The 15,652-nt window shown below is 44.1% G+C and overlaps 1 protein-coding gene across 2 annotated transcripts in view; it reads left to right on the top strand.

The window, feature by feature from the left end:
* Nucleotides 1–15,652, top strand: part of LOC120535116 (protein crumbs homolog 1-like) — a 311,568-nt gene that overhangs the window by 88,276 nt on the left and 207,640 nt on the right. For both annotated transcript variants that reach the window (XM_039762712.1, XM_039762713.1), the window contains one exon: nucleotides 1,928–2,284. In XM_039762712.1, the coding sequence (XP_039618646.1) occupies nucleotides 1,928–2,284 (357 nt within the window). The remainder of the gene's footprint in view (nucleotides 1–1,927; nucleotides 2,285–15,652) is intronic.

Genomic DNA, 15,652 nt, shown 5'->3' with positions numbered 1-15,652 from the left:
CTCCAGGATGGCATATCAATACGTGTCATTGCCAGAAGGTTTGCTATGTCTCCCGTTACAGTCTCAAGGGCATGGAGGAGATTCCAGGAGACAGGCAGTTACTCTAGGAGAGCTGGACAGGGCTGTAGAAGGTCCTTAACCCATCAGCAGGACTGACTGGTATCTACTCCTTTGGGCAAGGAGGAAGGATGAGCACTGCCAGAACCTACAAAATGTCCTCCAGCAGGCAGAACACTGGTGTGAATGTCTCTGACCAAACAATCAGAAATAGACTTCATGAGAGTGGCCTGAGGGCCTGACGTCCGCTAGAGGGCCCTGTGCTCACTGTCCGCCTGGCACCGTGGAGCTCGATTGGCATTTGCCATAGAATGCCAGAAATGGCAGGTCCACCACTGCCGTCCTGTGCTTTTCACAGATGAGAGCAGGTTCACCGGTGGAGAACGTTATGCTGCCTGTAACATCGTTCAGCATGACCAGTTTGGTCGTGGGTCAGTGATGGTCTGTGGGGGCATATCCATGGAGGGATGCACAGACCTCTACAGGCTAGACAACGGCACCTTGACTGCCATTAGGTATCGGGAGGAAATCCTTGAACCCATTGTCAGACCCTATATGCAGGTGCACTGGGTCCTTTGTTCCTCCTGGTGCATGACAATGCCCGGCCTCATGTGGTAAGAATATGTAGGCAGTTCCTGGAGAATGAAGGAATTGATACCATTAACTGGTCCCAGCGGTCACTCGCCTGACTTCAATCCAATAGAAGACCTCTGGGTGGGACATTATGTTTCAGTCCATCTGACATCGCCAGGTTGCACCTCAGACTGTCCAGGAGCTCATTGATGTCCTGGTCCAGATCATTATCATTAGGAGCATGCTTCACCTCCCAAATACTACCGACGTTGTCAGGCATGCATACAAGCTCATGGGGGGAATAAAAACTACTGAGTACCACTTGGGGTTGCTGCAATGAAATTTCTTCAAAATGGACTCGCCTGCCTGCCGCATCATTTTTCCCTTTGATTTTTGGGGTGTCTATAAATTCAGCCCTCTGTAGGTTGATCATTTTCATTTCCATCAAATGATGTGCTATCCTTTCATTCCTAACACGTTACCATATCAGTCCATAGCAGTATAGATATCCAGCAGGATTTTTTTTCCCATTGAGATCTGATGTGTTTTCAACGTGTTCCTTTAATTTTTTGAGCAGTTTATAAAGTTGACCATAATGACTTTCATAGCCACAACATTGCAGAGTTCCTTATAGCTCCTGTGGTGGGCGGCTGGGGGTGGTACCCAGCCAGGACGCCCAGGAGGACTGGAGGAGGGCTTTTGCCTCCTCCAGACCACAAGGGTGCGACCACCCTGGTTGTGTTGGGGGCCACGGGTAGAGGGCTTGGAAGAACCCTGGACCTCAGCACTTCCGCCACACCAGGAAGTGCTTGGGGGAAGAAGACTGGGGACACCCTGAGGGCTTCCGGGTGTGCAGCCGGCACTTCCGCCACACAGGGGCGTATCCGCGGACGAGTGTCGGGAAGCAGCTGGAGCCCATCCGGGCTGGTATAAAAGGGGCCGCCTCCCTTCATTCGGGCAAGAGTCGGGCGGAAGAGGACGGAGCTGAGAGAGAGGAGTGGAGGCGCCAGAAGGAAGGCATTGGAGACTGTGAGGCCTGGACTTTGGGGGATCGGTGCTGGAGGCACTGGGTTGTGCACTGGACTATTTTGTAAATAAATATGAGTGTGTTGGGTGCAAAACCGTTGTCCATCTGTCTGTGTCCGGGTCCTGTTCCACACTCCATTGATATTTCTGTACTTTTTATAAAAGTTGCTACATCTGAGATATCCAGCGCCTCATTGTAAGAGAATGTAACAGAGCTTGGCTAAGTAAGAGACCACCACTAACAGTCAGTTACGTCTGTTTTGATCCACAGGGTTTGAAGGGCAGCACTGCGAGCTGGAAACTGACGAGTGCCTCAGCTCCCCCTGTCGTAATGGTGCCAGCTGCCATAACACTTTTGGGGGCTTTGTGTGCATTTGTGACTCTGGCTGGGAGGGCCCTCTGTGCAACCTTCATGTGAATGCCTGCCTCTCTGATCCCTGCTACAACGGGGGCACCTGTGTCCTCAAGCCCAATGGCCACTTCATCTGCAGTTGCCTGGTAGGATTTGCTGGACTCACTTGTGAGATCAACATCGACGACTGCGCCAATCATCAATGTAACCAAGAAAGTGCCCGATGTGAGGATGGCATAGGGACATATCGTTGTGTCTGCAACGAGGGCTTCACTGGTGAGTCAATGCACTTGATGTCAAAGGATGTGGGTGCTCCTGTTGTCAGGTACTGGTAGGGGTCTACACCTTTAGCCCTTCCTTTCACCTGCGTTTTGCCCCAGGACCCTCCTCTTGGGTTACTGCATATTTGTTATCCAGCAGTCATCTCATGGAGGGGCTTGGGGGGCATTCAAAATTAGAGTCTAGAATAATGGCTTAATTTGAGCATTTCCAGTATTGCATGTCCAGCAGCCATTTTGCTGGAGCTCCTCTTGTTAGTAGTTTAGGATTTTTTGGCCTAATGTTTGTTTGACCTGCCGCCTTCATTTTAAGATTTCGAGTTTAGCTTCATGAATTCTTGTCTTGGATCTTTCACCTTGTTTTTACGAATATGTCTTTTTAAATGTCCTGGTTTGGTTTTAAACAAGATTAGATAGTAGGGGTACTCTGAAAAGCTGTTGAAAGTTAAAGGGTAGTATTTTGGGGTGCAGTCGCAAATGAAGGGTGAGTACCAAGAATATGGAGGGACGAAGGTGAGGAGGCTCTGAAAAGAATGAGAAATGGAAAAACAACAGGACCGGATGGAATACCAGCAGAATTTTGGAAGAGTTTAGGAGAAAAGAGGCAGAAGATGTGTTGAGGATCTAATGAGGAAGATCTATGAACAGGAGAGAATACCAGAAGAGTGGAGGAACAGTGGGATTGTACCCATTTATTAGGAGGAGGTCGATATTCAGGCTTGTGGAAACCATAGAGGGATAAACCTGATGTGGCACGTGATGAAACTTTGGGAAAGGGTTATAGAGAGAAGGCTGAGGGAAGAGACCATCATAGAGGAGGAGCAGTTTGGAGAGGAACACCAAAGACAGGAGCGACTGATGCAGTCTTTGCATTGAGACAGCTGACAGAGAAGCATTGATAAAAACAGAAAGGTCTGCATATGGCGTTTATTGATTTGGAGAAGGCTTATGATGGAGGAAAACATAAAGAGGTCTGGAGGTGCATGTGAGACAAAGGAGGACTGGAGAAGTGTGTGAGGATTGTCCTGGATATGCATGAGCGTATAAACACTTGGGTTAAAAGCGGTGTAGGGTAACAGACGAGATCCCACTACAGTAGGTCTGCACTAGGAATCTTCTAGAAGTCCTTACCTCTTTGATCGGATTATGGATGTGTTGAATTGTGGGATAAAAGACCAATCCCCCTGGTGCAGGCTTTGTGCTGATGACGCTGTGATGTGTAGCAGCAGAAATGTGGAAGTGGAAAGAAAGTTGGAAGAATGCAGAAGGGCTTTTGAAGATAAGAGGGCTGAAGACCAATAGAAAGACAAAGTCAGAATTTATGAGGTTTAATGGTGACCAGGATTCAGAAGTTAGTCTGCAGGGAGAGCTGCTGAAAAGTGTGGATTAATTTCAATATCTAGGATCAGTGGTAGCCCAAGCTTGAAAATTAGATGCAGAGATCATTCATAGAGTGCAGTTTGGATAGAACAATTGGAAGAAGACATCAGGAGTATCATGTGATCAAAGAATTGAGGTGAAGGTTAAAGGGCAAATTTGTAAGATTGTGGCAGGCCTAGTAAAGATGTGCAGAGCTGAGACACGAGCAGTAAAGGAGAGAAGAAGAAGATGTGGCAGAAATGAGAATGCTGAGGTGGATGTGTGGAGTTACACAAAAGGACAGAATAAGAAATGAGACAATCAGAGGTGCAACAAAAGTGGGAGAGATGTCTAAGAAAGTACAGGAGAGTAGGCTGAGGTGGTATGAAGAGACAATGAAGATGTGGGCAAAAAAGTGATGGGAATGGAAGTGTAGAGGAAGAGAAAGTAAAGGAGGCCAATGCAGAGGTGGACAGAAACAGTAGAAGAAGATCTGAAGGAAAAGGGACTGACTGAGGAGGAGAAGGTGCAGGGCTGAGCTGAATGGAGAAGGTTGGTCAGGCACATCGACCCCAAAAAGACGAGGAAAGAAGTGTAGGGCAAGAAACTGAAGGAGTAGCAATTTTATCATGAAAGTTCTTGTGGGGCCACACAATATTTAAAGAAAACATCAGTGGGTTTGAAGTCAACGTTATTATTTCACTACCATAGTATTTTTTCATTTGCAATTGGATATTGTGTGTTCTTGTGGATTAATATGGGGGTCTATGGGAAATCAGTCTGCATTAAAACAAAAGCATTTAAACTTTTTTTTTATTTTAAAAAGGCTTTGTTTTCAGAAAAAATGCCTTCCATAGTTCTACTGCATGATTACTGTATTCCATTTTTAATTTTGTATTGCTCCCTTCACTGAGTGCAGGTTCAAAGTGCTGTAACAAGTTACAGATAAAATGCAAATACAGTACTGCTTTCAAGATTACTTGCAGGGCTTATATAAAGTGTTCAAGTCTTGCAAGTGTTCATATTTTATTAGATAGATTATATCTGTGAGGAGGTCCTCAGATGTGCATGCATAATGATAGATAGATAGATAGATAGATAGATACGAAGGCACTATATAATATATACAGTATATATATTAATAGATAGATATGAAGGCACTATATGATAGATAGATAGATAGATAGATATGAAGGCACTATAAGATAGAGAGATAGATGGATATGAAGATACTATATAATAGATATATATGAAAGGCACTATATAATAGATAGATAGATATGAAGGCACTATATAATGTATACAGTATATACATATATTAATAGATAGATATGAAGGCACTATATGATAGAGAGATAGATGGATATGAAAGGCACTATATAACAGAGAGATAGATGGATAGATGGATGGAAGGCACTAAGTTTGTCCCCTGGGGGAAATTTGGCTTTTTATGCAAGTTCGATGAATGAATACTATTGTATTATGACAAACAAAGAAAACTCTGTCAAATACAGTAAACACCAGAATGACTAAAAAAAAGACAACTAGAAAGGAAAAAACCATCTTGGCAGTCCCAGTCCCAGTAAAGCACTATGCAGGCGTGTTGCTGTTGGTATAAAGGAACCCCCTTCGAGTGTCTCAATGCACTTCCGCTGAATGGTTTGTTGTCTGAAAGTCCTCAGGGTTTGTGTGTCACAGAGAGGATGTGCAGCGTTGCTCATAATGGCTCTAAGATTTGTCCTCCACTATGACCTCTGGATGGTCCAGAGTGTGTCCCATAACTGAGTCTTCTCTTTTAATTAGCTTGTTAATTTGGTGCTCCTCTCTCAAAGTGATGTTACCTGCCCAGTACACCACAGCATAGAAAAACCCAATGGCCATCACAGAGTTGTGGCAAATATGAAGGATGTCGCCTCCCACATTAATAAAAAAGTAAGCCTTCTCTGCCCTTCCTTTTGTAGTTGCACTTTGTTGCAAGGCCAGTCCAGTATGTCATTAATTTGGACCCCCAAGTACCTGAACCAGTACACCACCTCCTGTAATGGTGACTGGGTGTAGAAGCTCCAGTCCACTGGTTTTGCTGATGTTAAGCAATACTTTCTGGACCGAGCCTCAAAGTTCTCTAAAAGTCTGTTTAACAGAAGATCAAATCTTGACGTGTCCAATCTTGGGGTATTCCTACTTTTTCACATGACTGTACATCATCAGTTAAAGGAAAGTGTCCTACAAGTCTTTTCTCAAGTCAGGATCAGTAGCATCAGACGCAAGGACGAAATGAGTCCTGCAGAGGGCGCCAGTGTATTCGGATGTCTGCCCAGAGAGTCAGTTTTCAGACTGCAGAGCTGAGACTTGGCAGTCTAATGATAAGGTGGGAGAGGGTCTGTCATCAAGAGGTTTTGGGGGGGCGGGAATGCGCCACGGGCAGAGGCTTTACTTTTTAAAAACAATACAGTGCTCCAGCCGCCGAACAATAACTAGCAGAGAATCTGTGATGGGATAAACGCGGTTCAGCAGGTCACCGGGGTGGGGCTTTAGAGGCGAGCAAAATGAGTTCCAGATGGGAAGAAGATCCGAGAGCTATCTGGTAACATAAGAGAGTGGAAATAAAACCGCAAATGGACATCAGACAGGAGGACAGGGGAGGTCCTGATAAAGCAATCCAGGGATGGAATTTCACCGGTGAGCCCAGTGCCATCTCTCTGATCCTCACACACACACATCACAAATGGCTTTACTCTGCAGGGCAACTTTAAAGCCTCTCCTCCGACATGCCAGTGAGCGAGACGTTAAGTAAACTGCTGTGTTTGAAACTGAAGGAGAAAGAAATGAAAGGGCAGTTCTTGTGCCCCCGCACTGCCACCCCCCAAAGTGCTTTTCACGAATAAGCCTTGGGATTCCAAACACTTCATGGAAAATTCGCTTCCCAGAAGATAAAGAGTCAGGCGCTTGGCACTGTGCAAGAGGCGCTGTATAAAGTTTGAGCTGGATGAATAATTTATAAGATATTTATTTATTTTTTTGTCTTTGGTCTTCTGTGTTTATTATGGTATTATATGTAAAGCCCTGCTGACACTGCATTGGTCAAAGGTGTATTTTAGAATATGTGCATTGCAAGAACGACAATAGAGTCCTGCAGAGGGCGCCAGTCTGCTTGGCTATCTGCCCACTATCTATCGTGCAGAGCCCAAAATCATACAATGAACGCCTTGGTGGGCTTTAACAGGCCCTGTTTAATTGACAGTCCCCCCCATGCCTTGACTCCCTAAGAAGACAAGAAATAAAGTCTACAGGAAAAAGAATTCAATGGTGATTCAAAGAGAGACCCTCTTCTAATTAGGGTGGGCATGCTAAAAAATACAACACACAAAACAGAGCAAAAATAGTTCCTCTTCTCACAGCTAGATGGCCAAGATATCATGGCCACCCCAGGAATACAATACAATCTGTCAGCCAATATGGAGCCCTTGGCGGCAGGAGGTTGTTGGCCTCGGTACTCAAACCACACGCCCCAATGGAGAGGACTGCACGGTGCCCTGATCAGGTGGTCGGGGTGCAGGTCACCACCACAGAAAACCGAAAAAAGAACAGCAGAGAAAGTAGGGCTTAGTGCGGATTAAGGAGCCATGAAAAATGATAAGGATAATTACTGTAATTGCATAAACAGCATCAGTGAAGACAGCAGAAGATTTAAAGAAGAACACAAATAGCTCACTAGTCAACAAGTATTTTGCTGCTGGGATTCTTTCATCTGTATTTTAACAAATTTCACTTGATGACTCCAAATCTGCCGGGTTCGCTTCCCGGGTCCTCCCTGTGCGGAGTTTGCATGTTCACCCCGTGTCTGCGTGGGTTTCCTCCGGGTACTCCGGTTTCCTCCCACAGTCCAAAGACATGCAGGTTAGGTGCACTGGCGATTCTAAAATTGTCCCTAGTGTGTGCTTGGTGTGTGAGTGTGTGTGTGTGTGTGCGCCCTGCCCAGGGTTTGTTTCTCCAGCAGACCCCCGTGACCCTGTAGTTAGGATATAGCGGGTTGGATAATGGATGGATGGATGGACTCCAAATCTGAAAACCGTTTTCGTCCAGCACGTCCCATTTTTATAGTTATGATGTTCCAGGTCTTGTGACTGGACAGTAAAGGCGAAGCGTTTCAGCATTTAAGAAATAAGTTTGGTCTCGAGAAAAGTGAAGCCAAAATTAAGGAAGGTGTTTTTTTGTTGGCCCTGAAATTCGTGAACTGATGCTTGACGATGAGTTCAAAAGGAAGCTGAAGCCCACCGAATCAGCACTCTCATTCGTGCAGGTTGTCCAGAATTTTCTTGACAGTCACAGAGCAGAGAATTATGCTAAGCTTGTGGAGAACCTGCTGAAAGTATATCAGTTTACAGGAGCCAGAATGTCACTGAAGACGCATTGTTTACATTCTCGTCTCGACTTTTTTCCACCAAATCTAAGCGATGTCATAGATGAGTATGGGGAAAGATTTCGTCAAGATACAAAGGTGATGGAAAATTGATATCGGGAAAAATTCACTCGGAGCATGATGGGTGACTACTGTTGGTTCTTGCAAAGAGAGACGATGTGTGCAAAAGTGAGTGCCTCAGACATTTTTAGGCACGCTGACCTCACTTTTATATTGAGGTAAATTGACATAAATATGCTTTAACGTGTCTCTGGTATCGTCTTCTGGTTTGTTTTCAGAATAAACACATCAAAACAATTTTGGTGGGACATTGTCCAAACTCCAGATATCGTGTTGATATATTATATTGATATTCAAAAGTGTCAAAACGTCAATGATGTGTATTTCAAACACCTGACGTGCTAGCTTACTTCCGACTTGATATGAAATCAGTGTAAAAAACTTAACTATAAGAGATGCTCTGAAGTTCCCAGAAGAAAACAAAAAATATTTTCCTGTAGACCAGTGAAAAGAGAGAAAGGAAAGAAGGGACTGAGCTATTGTGGGGGAATTGTGCACTGTGGGCGGTGTGTAAATACGGAGAAAAGAAATCGTGTGTGCTTTGGGACTGGCGAGTCTGCGTGTCTGTCTGTCTGTCCGTGTTGGGGCTGATCGGCCACAACACTTCGGCTGGAGGTGAGTATGTGTGGTGGGGAGTGACATTCTGACACAGTCTGCAAGAAACTTGACTGTTCTGACATTTAATTTTCTGTGTTTGTTATGGTATTATATGCAAATCCCTGCTGATCCTGCATTGGTCAAAGGAGTATTTCAGATTACTAGGGGGCTCTGCCCCCTGTTCGCTTCGCTCGCCAACTCCCGGTTGGGCGCTACACGGCTCCGCGGCTCGTGTATGGAAAACCGGATGTACAATTTAAACAGATTGTTATTTTCGTGAGAATTGTTACATATTCATAATAGAACTATTATTATAGCCAGTAATTAACCATAGTAAAAAATAGTAAAACATAATAAATTGAAAGAAAATGACATTTCATGTTGCGTTAGAGGTATTTGTTGCGTTATACGATTTTGTTCTGTTTGGCTTTGAAATTAACACGCACATACTTTTTAAACTTACACTTTTGCTGTAAAACTTCAGTAAAAACTATTTTTTAAATTAACTTTTGGTCAATATCGCATGGAATTTTGATTCCGTGTTTGGAGTTACATGACAACGCAACATATAACTGCCCGTGAGTGAATAGCATTTCTTTCTTTCTAATAAGTAAAACAACTTTTTCGAATGTTTGTCCCTGTGATTTGTTAATTGTCACAGCAAAAGCTATTCTAACGAAAAACTGTAAACGTTTTAATACGAATGGCATATCAAGATCTCCTGTGGTGTCTCATGTTATCCCCTGAAGATGTACTACATTACCTTTCTTGTCGCCTGTTAAAATTTTATATGTCAGAATTGTTTGACCAATTTTGAATATAACTAATCTTTTCCCCTTGGGATTAATAAAGTATCTATCTATCTATCTATCTATCTATCTATCTATCTATCTATCTATCTATCTATCTATCTATCTATCTATCTATCTATCTATCTATCTATCTATCCATCTTCTAACCCGCTGAATCCGAATAGGGTCACGGGGGTCTGCTGGAGCCAATCCCAGCCAACACAGGGCAGGAACCAATCCTGGGCAGGGTGCCAACCCACCGCAGGAATCTATCTATCTATCTATCTATCTATCTAGCCCATCACTCAGACATAAATTACGCAATAACATTACGATCCATCCTTCTTTCATCAGTAATTCGGCCGGTGGAAAACCAGACGGTATTAACGGTTGTAGATATTCTTCTTGATATTGTAAGTTGATGTTTTCATCTTCCGCACCACCAACTGTTTCAGCATAGTCTTGATACACATTTGACCAATTTGTCGTGTAGCCGATCGACAATTTTTGTGTTAATATGTTTGACTTCGTCGTTTTTGGTGCTAGGATTGCCCGTTTACTCATTTCTTCGGTTTATAACCCTTCGGGATGAAATTCTTCAATCAGATTTGGACATAATACGTCTTCTTTTATTGGGAACTTAAAGTGAGGAAAACGTAAAAATTGATAAGAGCTGAGAGCGCAGGAACTGTGTCTGTCAAAAGCATTCACACCAATGAAAGGTGAGAGGACCGTGGACGTGGGCCGTTAACTGGAAATGGTTGAGAGGAGGGCGGGACTTGACAAAATCTCTTGGCAATAGTCTCGTCTCGTCTCAAGGTTTTCTTTTATAATAGAGAGATATGCATAGCAAGAACAACACCAACAGAGTCCTGCAGAGGGCACCAGTTAATTCCATTATCTGCCCAGTATCTCTCTTTTATAGCCCCAAATCATTCAACAAATGCTTCAGTGGGCTTTAATAGGCCCTATTTCATTGATAGCAAGCAAGCCTTGACTCCCTAAGAAGACAAGACAAAAAAGCCTGCAGGAAAAAAATCTCGGGAAGGGTGATTCAAAGAGAGACCCTCGTGCAAGAAAATACAACGCACAAAACAGAGCACAAGTAGTCCTCTTCTCAGAGCAAGATGGCCAATGTGGTTAGCCTGGCAGCTCTAGTCACCTTTTTGGCCACAATAATCAGTTCAGCATAAATTAACTGGCAGGCATTTACATTTAAAAGACCATTACAACATTGTAATCCACTCAAAATGAGTTCAGCATCTCCTTTCTCATTAATAATAATAAGAATTCTTGACATTTATGTTCCGTTTTCTCACTACTCAAAGGGCTTCAGTGAGTGGGGAGCCACTTCAGCCCCCACTAATGTGTAACTCTCACCTGGATGATGTGACGGCAGCCATGTTTATACTCCTACGCTGACCACACATTAGCTGTTAGGAGACTGGGGATGATTAGGCCGTGGTGGGCACTTTAGCCCAGACATCAGGATACACCCTACTCTTTACAAGGGATGCCCAGGGGTCTTTTATGACCACAAAGAGTCCAGACCTCAGTTTCATGTCTCATCTGAAGGATAGCACCATTTCTACAGCATAGTGTCCCCGTCTCTGCACTGGTGGCATTGGGATCCACATTCGGACCACATGATAAGTGCCCCCTGCTGGCCTTGCCAACACCTCTTCCACCAGCTATTGTCTCCAGAACCGCTCGTGACCCTGGTCAGGATTGAGTGGGCTTAGAAGATGGTCAAGTCATTTTCTAAATTGTTTAATACAGACTGGGGTCGTTGGGGGGAGCTGGAACCCATCCCAGCTAGCATTGGGCACAAGATAGAAACAAAAACCTAGATAGATAGATAGATAGATAGATAGATATGAAAGGCATGAGAGATAGATAGATAGATAGATAGATAGATAGATAGATAGATAGATAGATAGATACTTAATCCTTAATACTAATCCGATGGGGTGCCATTTCATTGCAGGGCAAACACACACACACCCCACACAGACACAGGGGACAGCTTAGCAGTGCCAGACCACCTAAACTGCATGTCTTTGGACTGTGATGGGAAACCCACAAAGACACAGGGAGAACATGCAGACCGGGACGCAGACCCTGTTAGAAGACGGTATGGTGTTGTGCGGTGTGCGCTTTTGTTGCTGTTTTAAATCAAAACAGTTTTTACTTTTTATTCCATTTTTTATAGTGTTTATATACAATAACAGCTACCTTTACGTGAGAAGTTTGAATCAATCCTTACTGTTTATAGCTTCTTTGATAAAGTTCTGTGCCCACTTTTACATTTTGTGATTCTGCCTGTTTTGATTTATTAGTCTTTTATTGTTCCTTTCAATGTGTTTTCATAGTTTTTACGGCTCCTTTCTTTCATTTTAAATTTATTTGTTTCCTCCTGTAGTGTTAAGGTCAGCTGTTTTATGCTAGTACCATAATGAAAGGCACTATACAGATTTAGTATAGTGGCAATAACTGAGAATTCAGTGTAATGAAACAATCAGAAGATCATAAACAGAAGAAGCTTAAGCGCAGCGTGTTCCCCTCATGTGTCCCTGGCTGAGGATGACTGAGGCGAGTTGTGTTGTTAACAAAAGGGCCTGCCATCCTGCATTTCGAAGTTTGTTGCCATCTTATCCATTAAATGCCTTTAAAACCATGAAATGGGCTTCTTCTAAAGAATGCTGTAGGAGTCCAACTTCATACCAGGAGAGTGGAAGACAAGTGACTCAGTGGCCCACGTGTAGCGATGGCCATCCCTGGTAAAGTGTGATTTTAAAGGGGGCCAATTAGACCCCCTGTGGAGAGCTGAGACCAACCCCCATGTAGAAACGCTTTTGTCTGTGAGGGAAAGTGGAAATGTTTATTGTGATAGCAGGGATGGCGGTCTTTATGTGACAGACCAGGGTGAAAGGTCAGATACCCTTCAATGGTGAGGGGGGGGGTGCAAATTTAGGGGCCGAGGGGGTTTTATTACTAGTGTAAGTGCTATGGAGTGCAGCTGACCTCGTGGGGGGTTTAAGAGGACAGCCTGAGGACCTTTTTGTTTGTTCACTAAACTAAATTTGAACAAATTGCCTTTTCAGCGTTCCGGGTATTCTGTGTATGCGGAGCACTTTCACCATCTCCTAATATATAAAAATAAATACAACATATACTCACATATATATGTGTGTATGTATGTATGTATATATACTCAGCAAAAAAAGAAACGCCCTCTGACTTTCAACTGTTTTTACTTTCAGTAAACTTAATGTGTAAATATTTGTATGAACACTAAAAGAGTCAACACCATAAGACATAAACTAAAAATGTTTCACAATGTGTCCCTGAATGAAGGGAGGCTCAAAATCAAAAGTACCAGTCAGTATCTGGTGTGGCCACCAGCTGCTTGAAGTACTGCAGTGCATCTCCTCCTCATGGACTGGACCAGATTTGTCAGTTCTTGCTGTGAGATGTTACCCCACTCTTCCACCAAGGCACCTGCAAGTTCCTGGACATTTCTGGGGTAATGGCCCTAGCCCTCACCCTGCGATCCAACAGGTCCCAGACGTGCTCAATTCCTTCAACGATAAACACGAATCCGTCCATCACCCCTGGTGAGACAAAACCGTGACTCATCAGTGAAGAGCACTTTTTGCCAGTCCTGTCTGGTCCAGTGAAGGTGGGTTTGTGCCCATAGGCGGCGTTGTTGCTGGTGATGTCTGGTAAGGACCTGCCTTACAACAGGCCTACAAGCCCTCAGTCCAGCCTCTCTCAGCCCATTGCGGACAGTCTGAGCACTGATGGAGGGATTGTGTGTTCCTGGTGTGACTCGGGCAGTTGTTGTGGCCATCCTGTATCTGTCACGCAGGTGTGATATTCGGATGTACCGATCCTGTGCAGGTGTTGTTACACGTGGTCTTCCACTGCGAGGATGATCAGCTGTCCTTCCTGTCTCCCTGTAGCGCTGTCTTAGGCGTCTCACAGTGCGGACATGGCAATTTATTCAGCAGTCCTCATGCCTCCCTGCAGCATGCCTAATGCACGTTCACGCAGATGAGCAGGGACCCTGGGCATCTTTCTTTGGGTGTTTTTCACAGTCGGTAGACAAGTCTCTTTAGTGTCCTGCGTTTTTAGAACTGTGACCTTAAATGCCAACTTTCTGTAAGCTGTTAAGGTCTTAACGACCATTCCACAGGTGCATGTTAATTCATTGATTATGGTTAATTGAACATACATGGAAAACATTGTTTAAACCCTTTACAATGAAGATCTGTAAAATTATTTGGATTTTTAAAACATTATTGTTGAAATACACAGTCCTGAAAAAGGGACGTTTCTTTTTTTGCTGAGTATATATATAAATGTATGTATGTTTGTATATGTATATATATTCATGGCATTCGTAGTCTGAATCACAATCTGACTGTATAGGTGGTTACCTACCAGGTAACACTGGTATCACCAGGTATCAGACAAGAAACCAAGATCAAGGTGTATCGTGCAGCAGTCCTCTCTACATTGCTCTACGGATGTGAAACGTATACCAGCGTCACACCAGGAAATTAAATCACTTTCACATAACCTGCCTCAGAAAGCTTCTCGGCATCAAGTGGCAAGACAAAGTGCCTGACACGGAGGTTCTTGCAAGAGCGGACCTACCCGGGATCTTTACCACCTTGATGCAGTCTCAACTCCGATGGGCAGGACACGTAGCCCGTATGGGTGACAATCGGCTTCCTAAAATGCTGTTCTTTGGTGAACTCACGCAAGGCACACGCTCCCAAGGAGGTCAACGTAAGCGCTATAAAGATACACTCAAAGCAGCCCTGAAAGCCTTCAACATCAATCCTATTAAATAGGAACAGACAGCTCAGGACAAAACCAAATGGAGATCAGTTGTCAAGAAGGGGGCTCAATCTTATGAAACCAGCAGGACCGCTGCAGCTGAACAACGCAGACAAGACAGCATTAGACCGTCGTCTGCCGCAACCATTTCCTGTCCGCATTGCCAGAGACTATTCCGAGCATGTATCGGACTAGTAAGCCATCTACGCACCCACCCAGACCCACCCCATTCTTAACCAGATGGTCCTTGTTGATTCGACGGATGAACGAACGAACGCTTGTGGTTGGTCAGCAAGTCGGCTAACGTCCGCCACGGTGCCCTCTTTCAGTAGTGAGAAGCAGATCATAGAATGGTTGAAATAGTTTTCACTGTCAAATATTGTAAAGTGTATGCAACACGTGTTTCGCCCTAATTCTGGGCTCATCAGGCGTACACACTCACTGCACCCCCTCTCGGGAATCGAACTTCGGACATCAGCACTAGAGGTGAATCCTTTCACGTTGCGCCACGGCTTTGTGACAAGGAGCGTTATGCTGCTGGAAGGAGCCATCAGAAGATGATGACTGCGGTCATAAAGGGATGGACATGGTCAGTGACAATACTCAGGTAGGTTGTGGCATTTAAACGATGCTCATTTGGTACTAAGGGGCCCAAAGTGTGCCAAGAAAATATCCCCCACACCATCACACCACCACCAGCAGCCTGAACTGTTAACACAAGGCAGGATGGATCCATGCTGTCATGTTGTTGATGCCAAATTCTGACCCAACCATCTGAATGTCACAGCAGAAATTGAAACTCATCAGACCAGGCAACGTTTTTGAATCGAACTTCGGACATCAGCACTAGAGGTGAATCCTTTCACGTTGCGCCACGGCGTGTGGTTCGTTTATTTGACAGTATGTAGATCGGGGTAATTACATTTAAGGCATTCGTAGTCTGAATCACAATCTGACTGTGTGGGTGGTTACCTACCAGGTAACGCTTGTGGATCTACATACTGTCAAATAAACGAACCACACACCGTGGCGCAACGTGAGAGGATTCACCTCTAGCGCTGATGTCCGAGGTTCGATTCCCGAGAGGGAGTGCAGTGAGTGTGTACGCCTGATGAGCCCAGAATTAGGGCGAAACACGTGTCGCGTACTCTTTGCATTATTTGACAGTAAAACTATATATATATATATATATATATATATATATATATATATATATATATATATTATAGAAAATACCCACGCTTTGCAGTGGGGATGAAGTTATGAAAAAGAAAAGGAAACATTTTAAAAA

This window comes from Polypterus senegalus, chromosome 9 (assembly GCF_016835505.1).
Source record: "Polypterus senegalus isolate Bchr_013 chromosome 9, ASM1683550v1, whole genome shotgun sequence".
NCBI lineage: Eukaryota > Metazoa > Chordata > Cladistia > Polypteriformes > Polypteridae > Polypterus > Polypterus senegalus.
The sequence above is the reverse complement of the archived record's forward strand: the minus strand, read 5'-3'. Positions and strand labels throughout refer to the sequence as shown.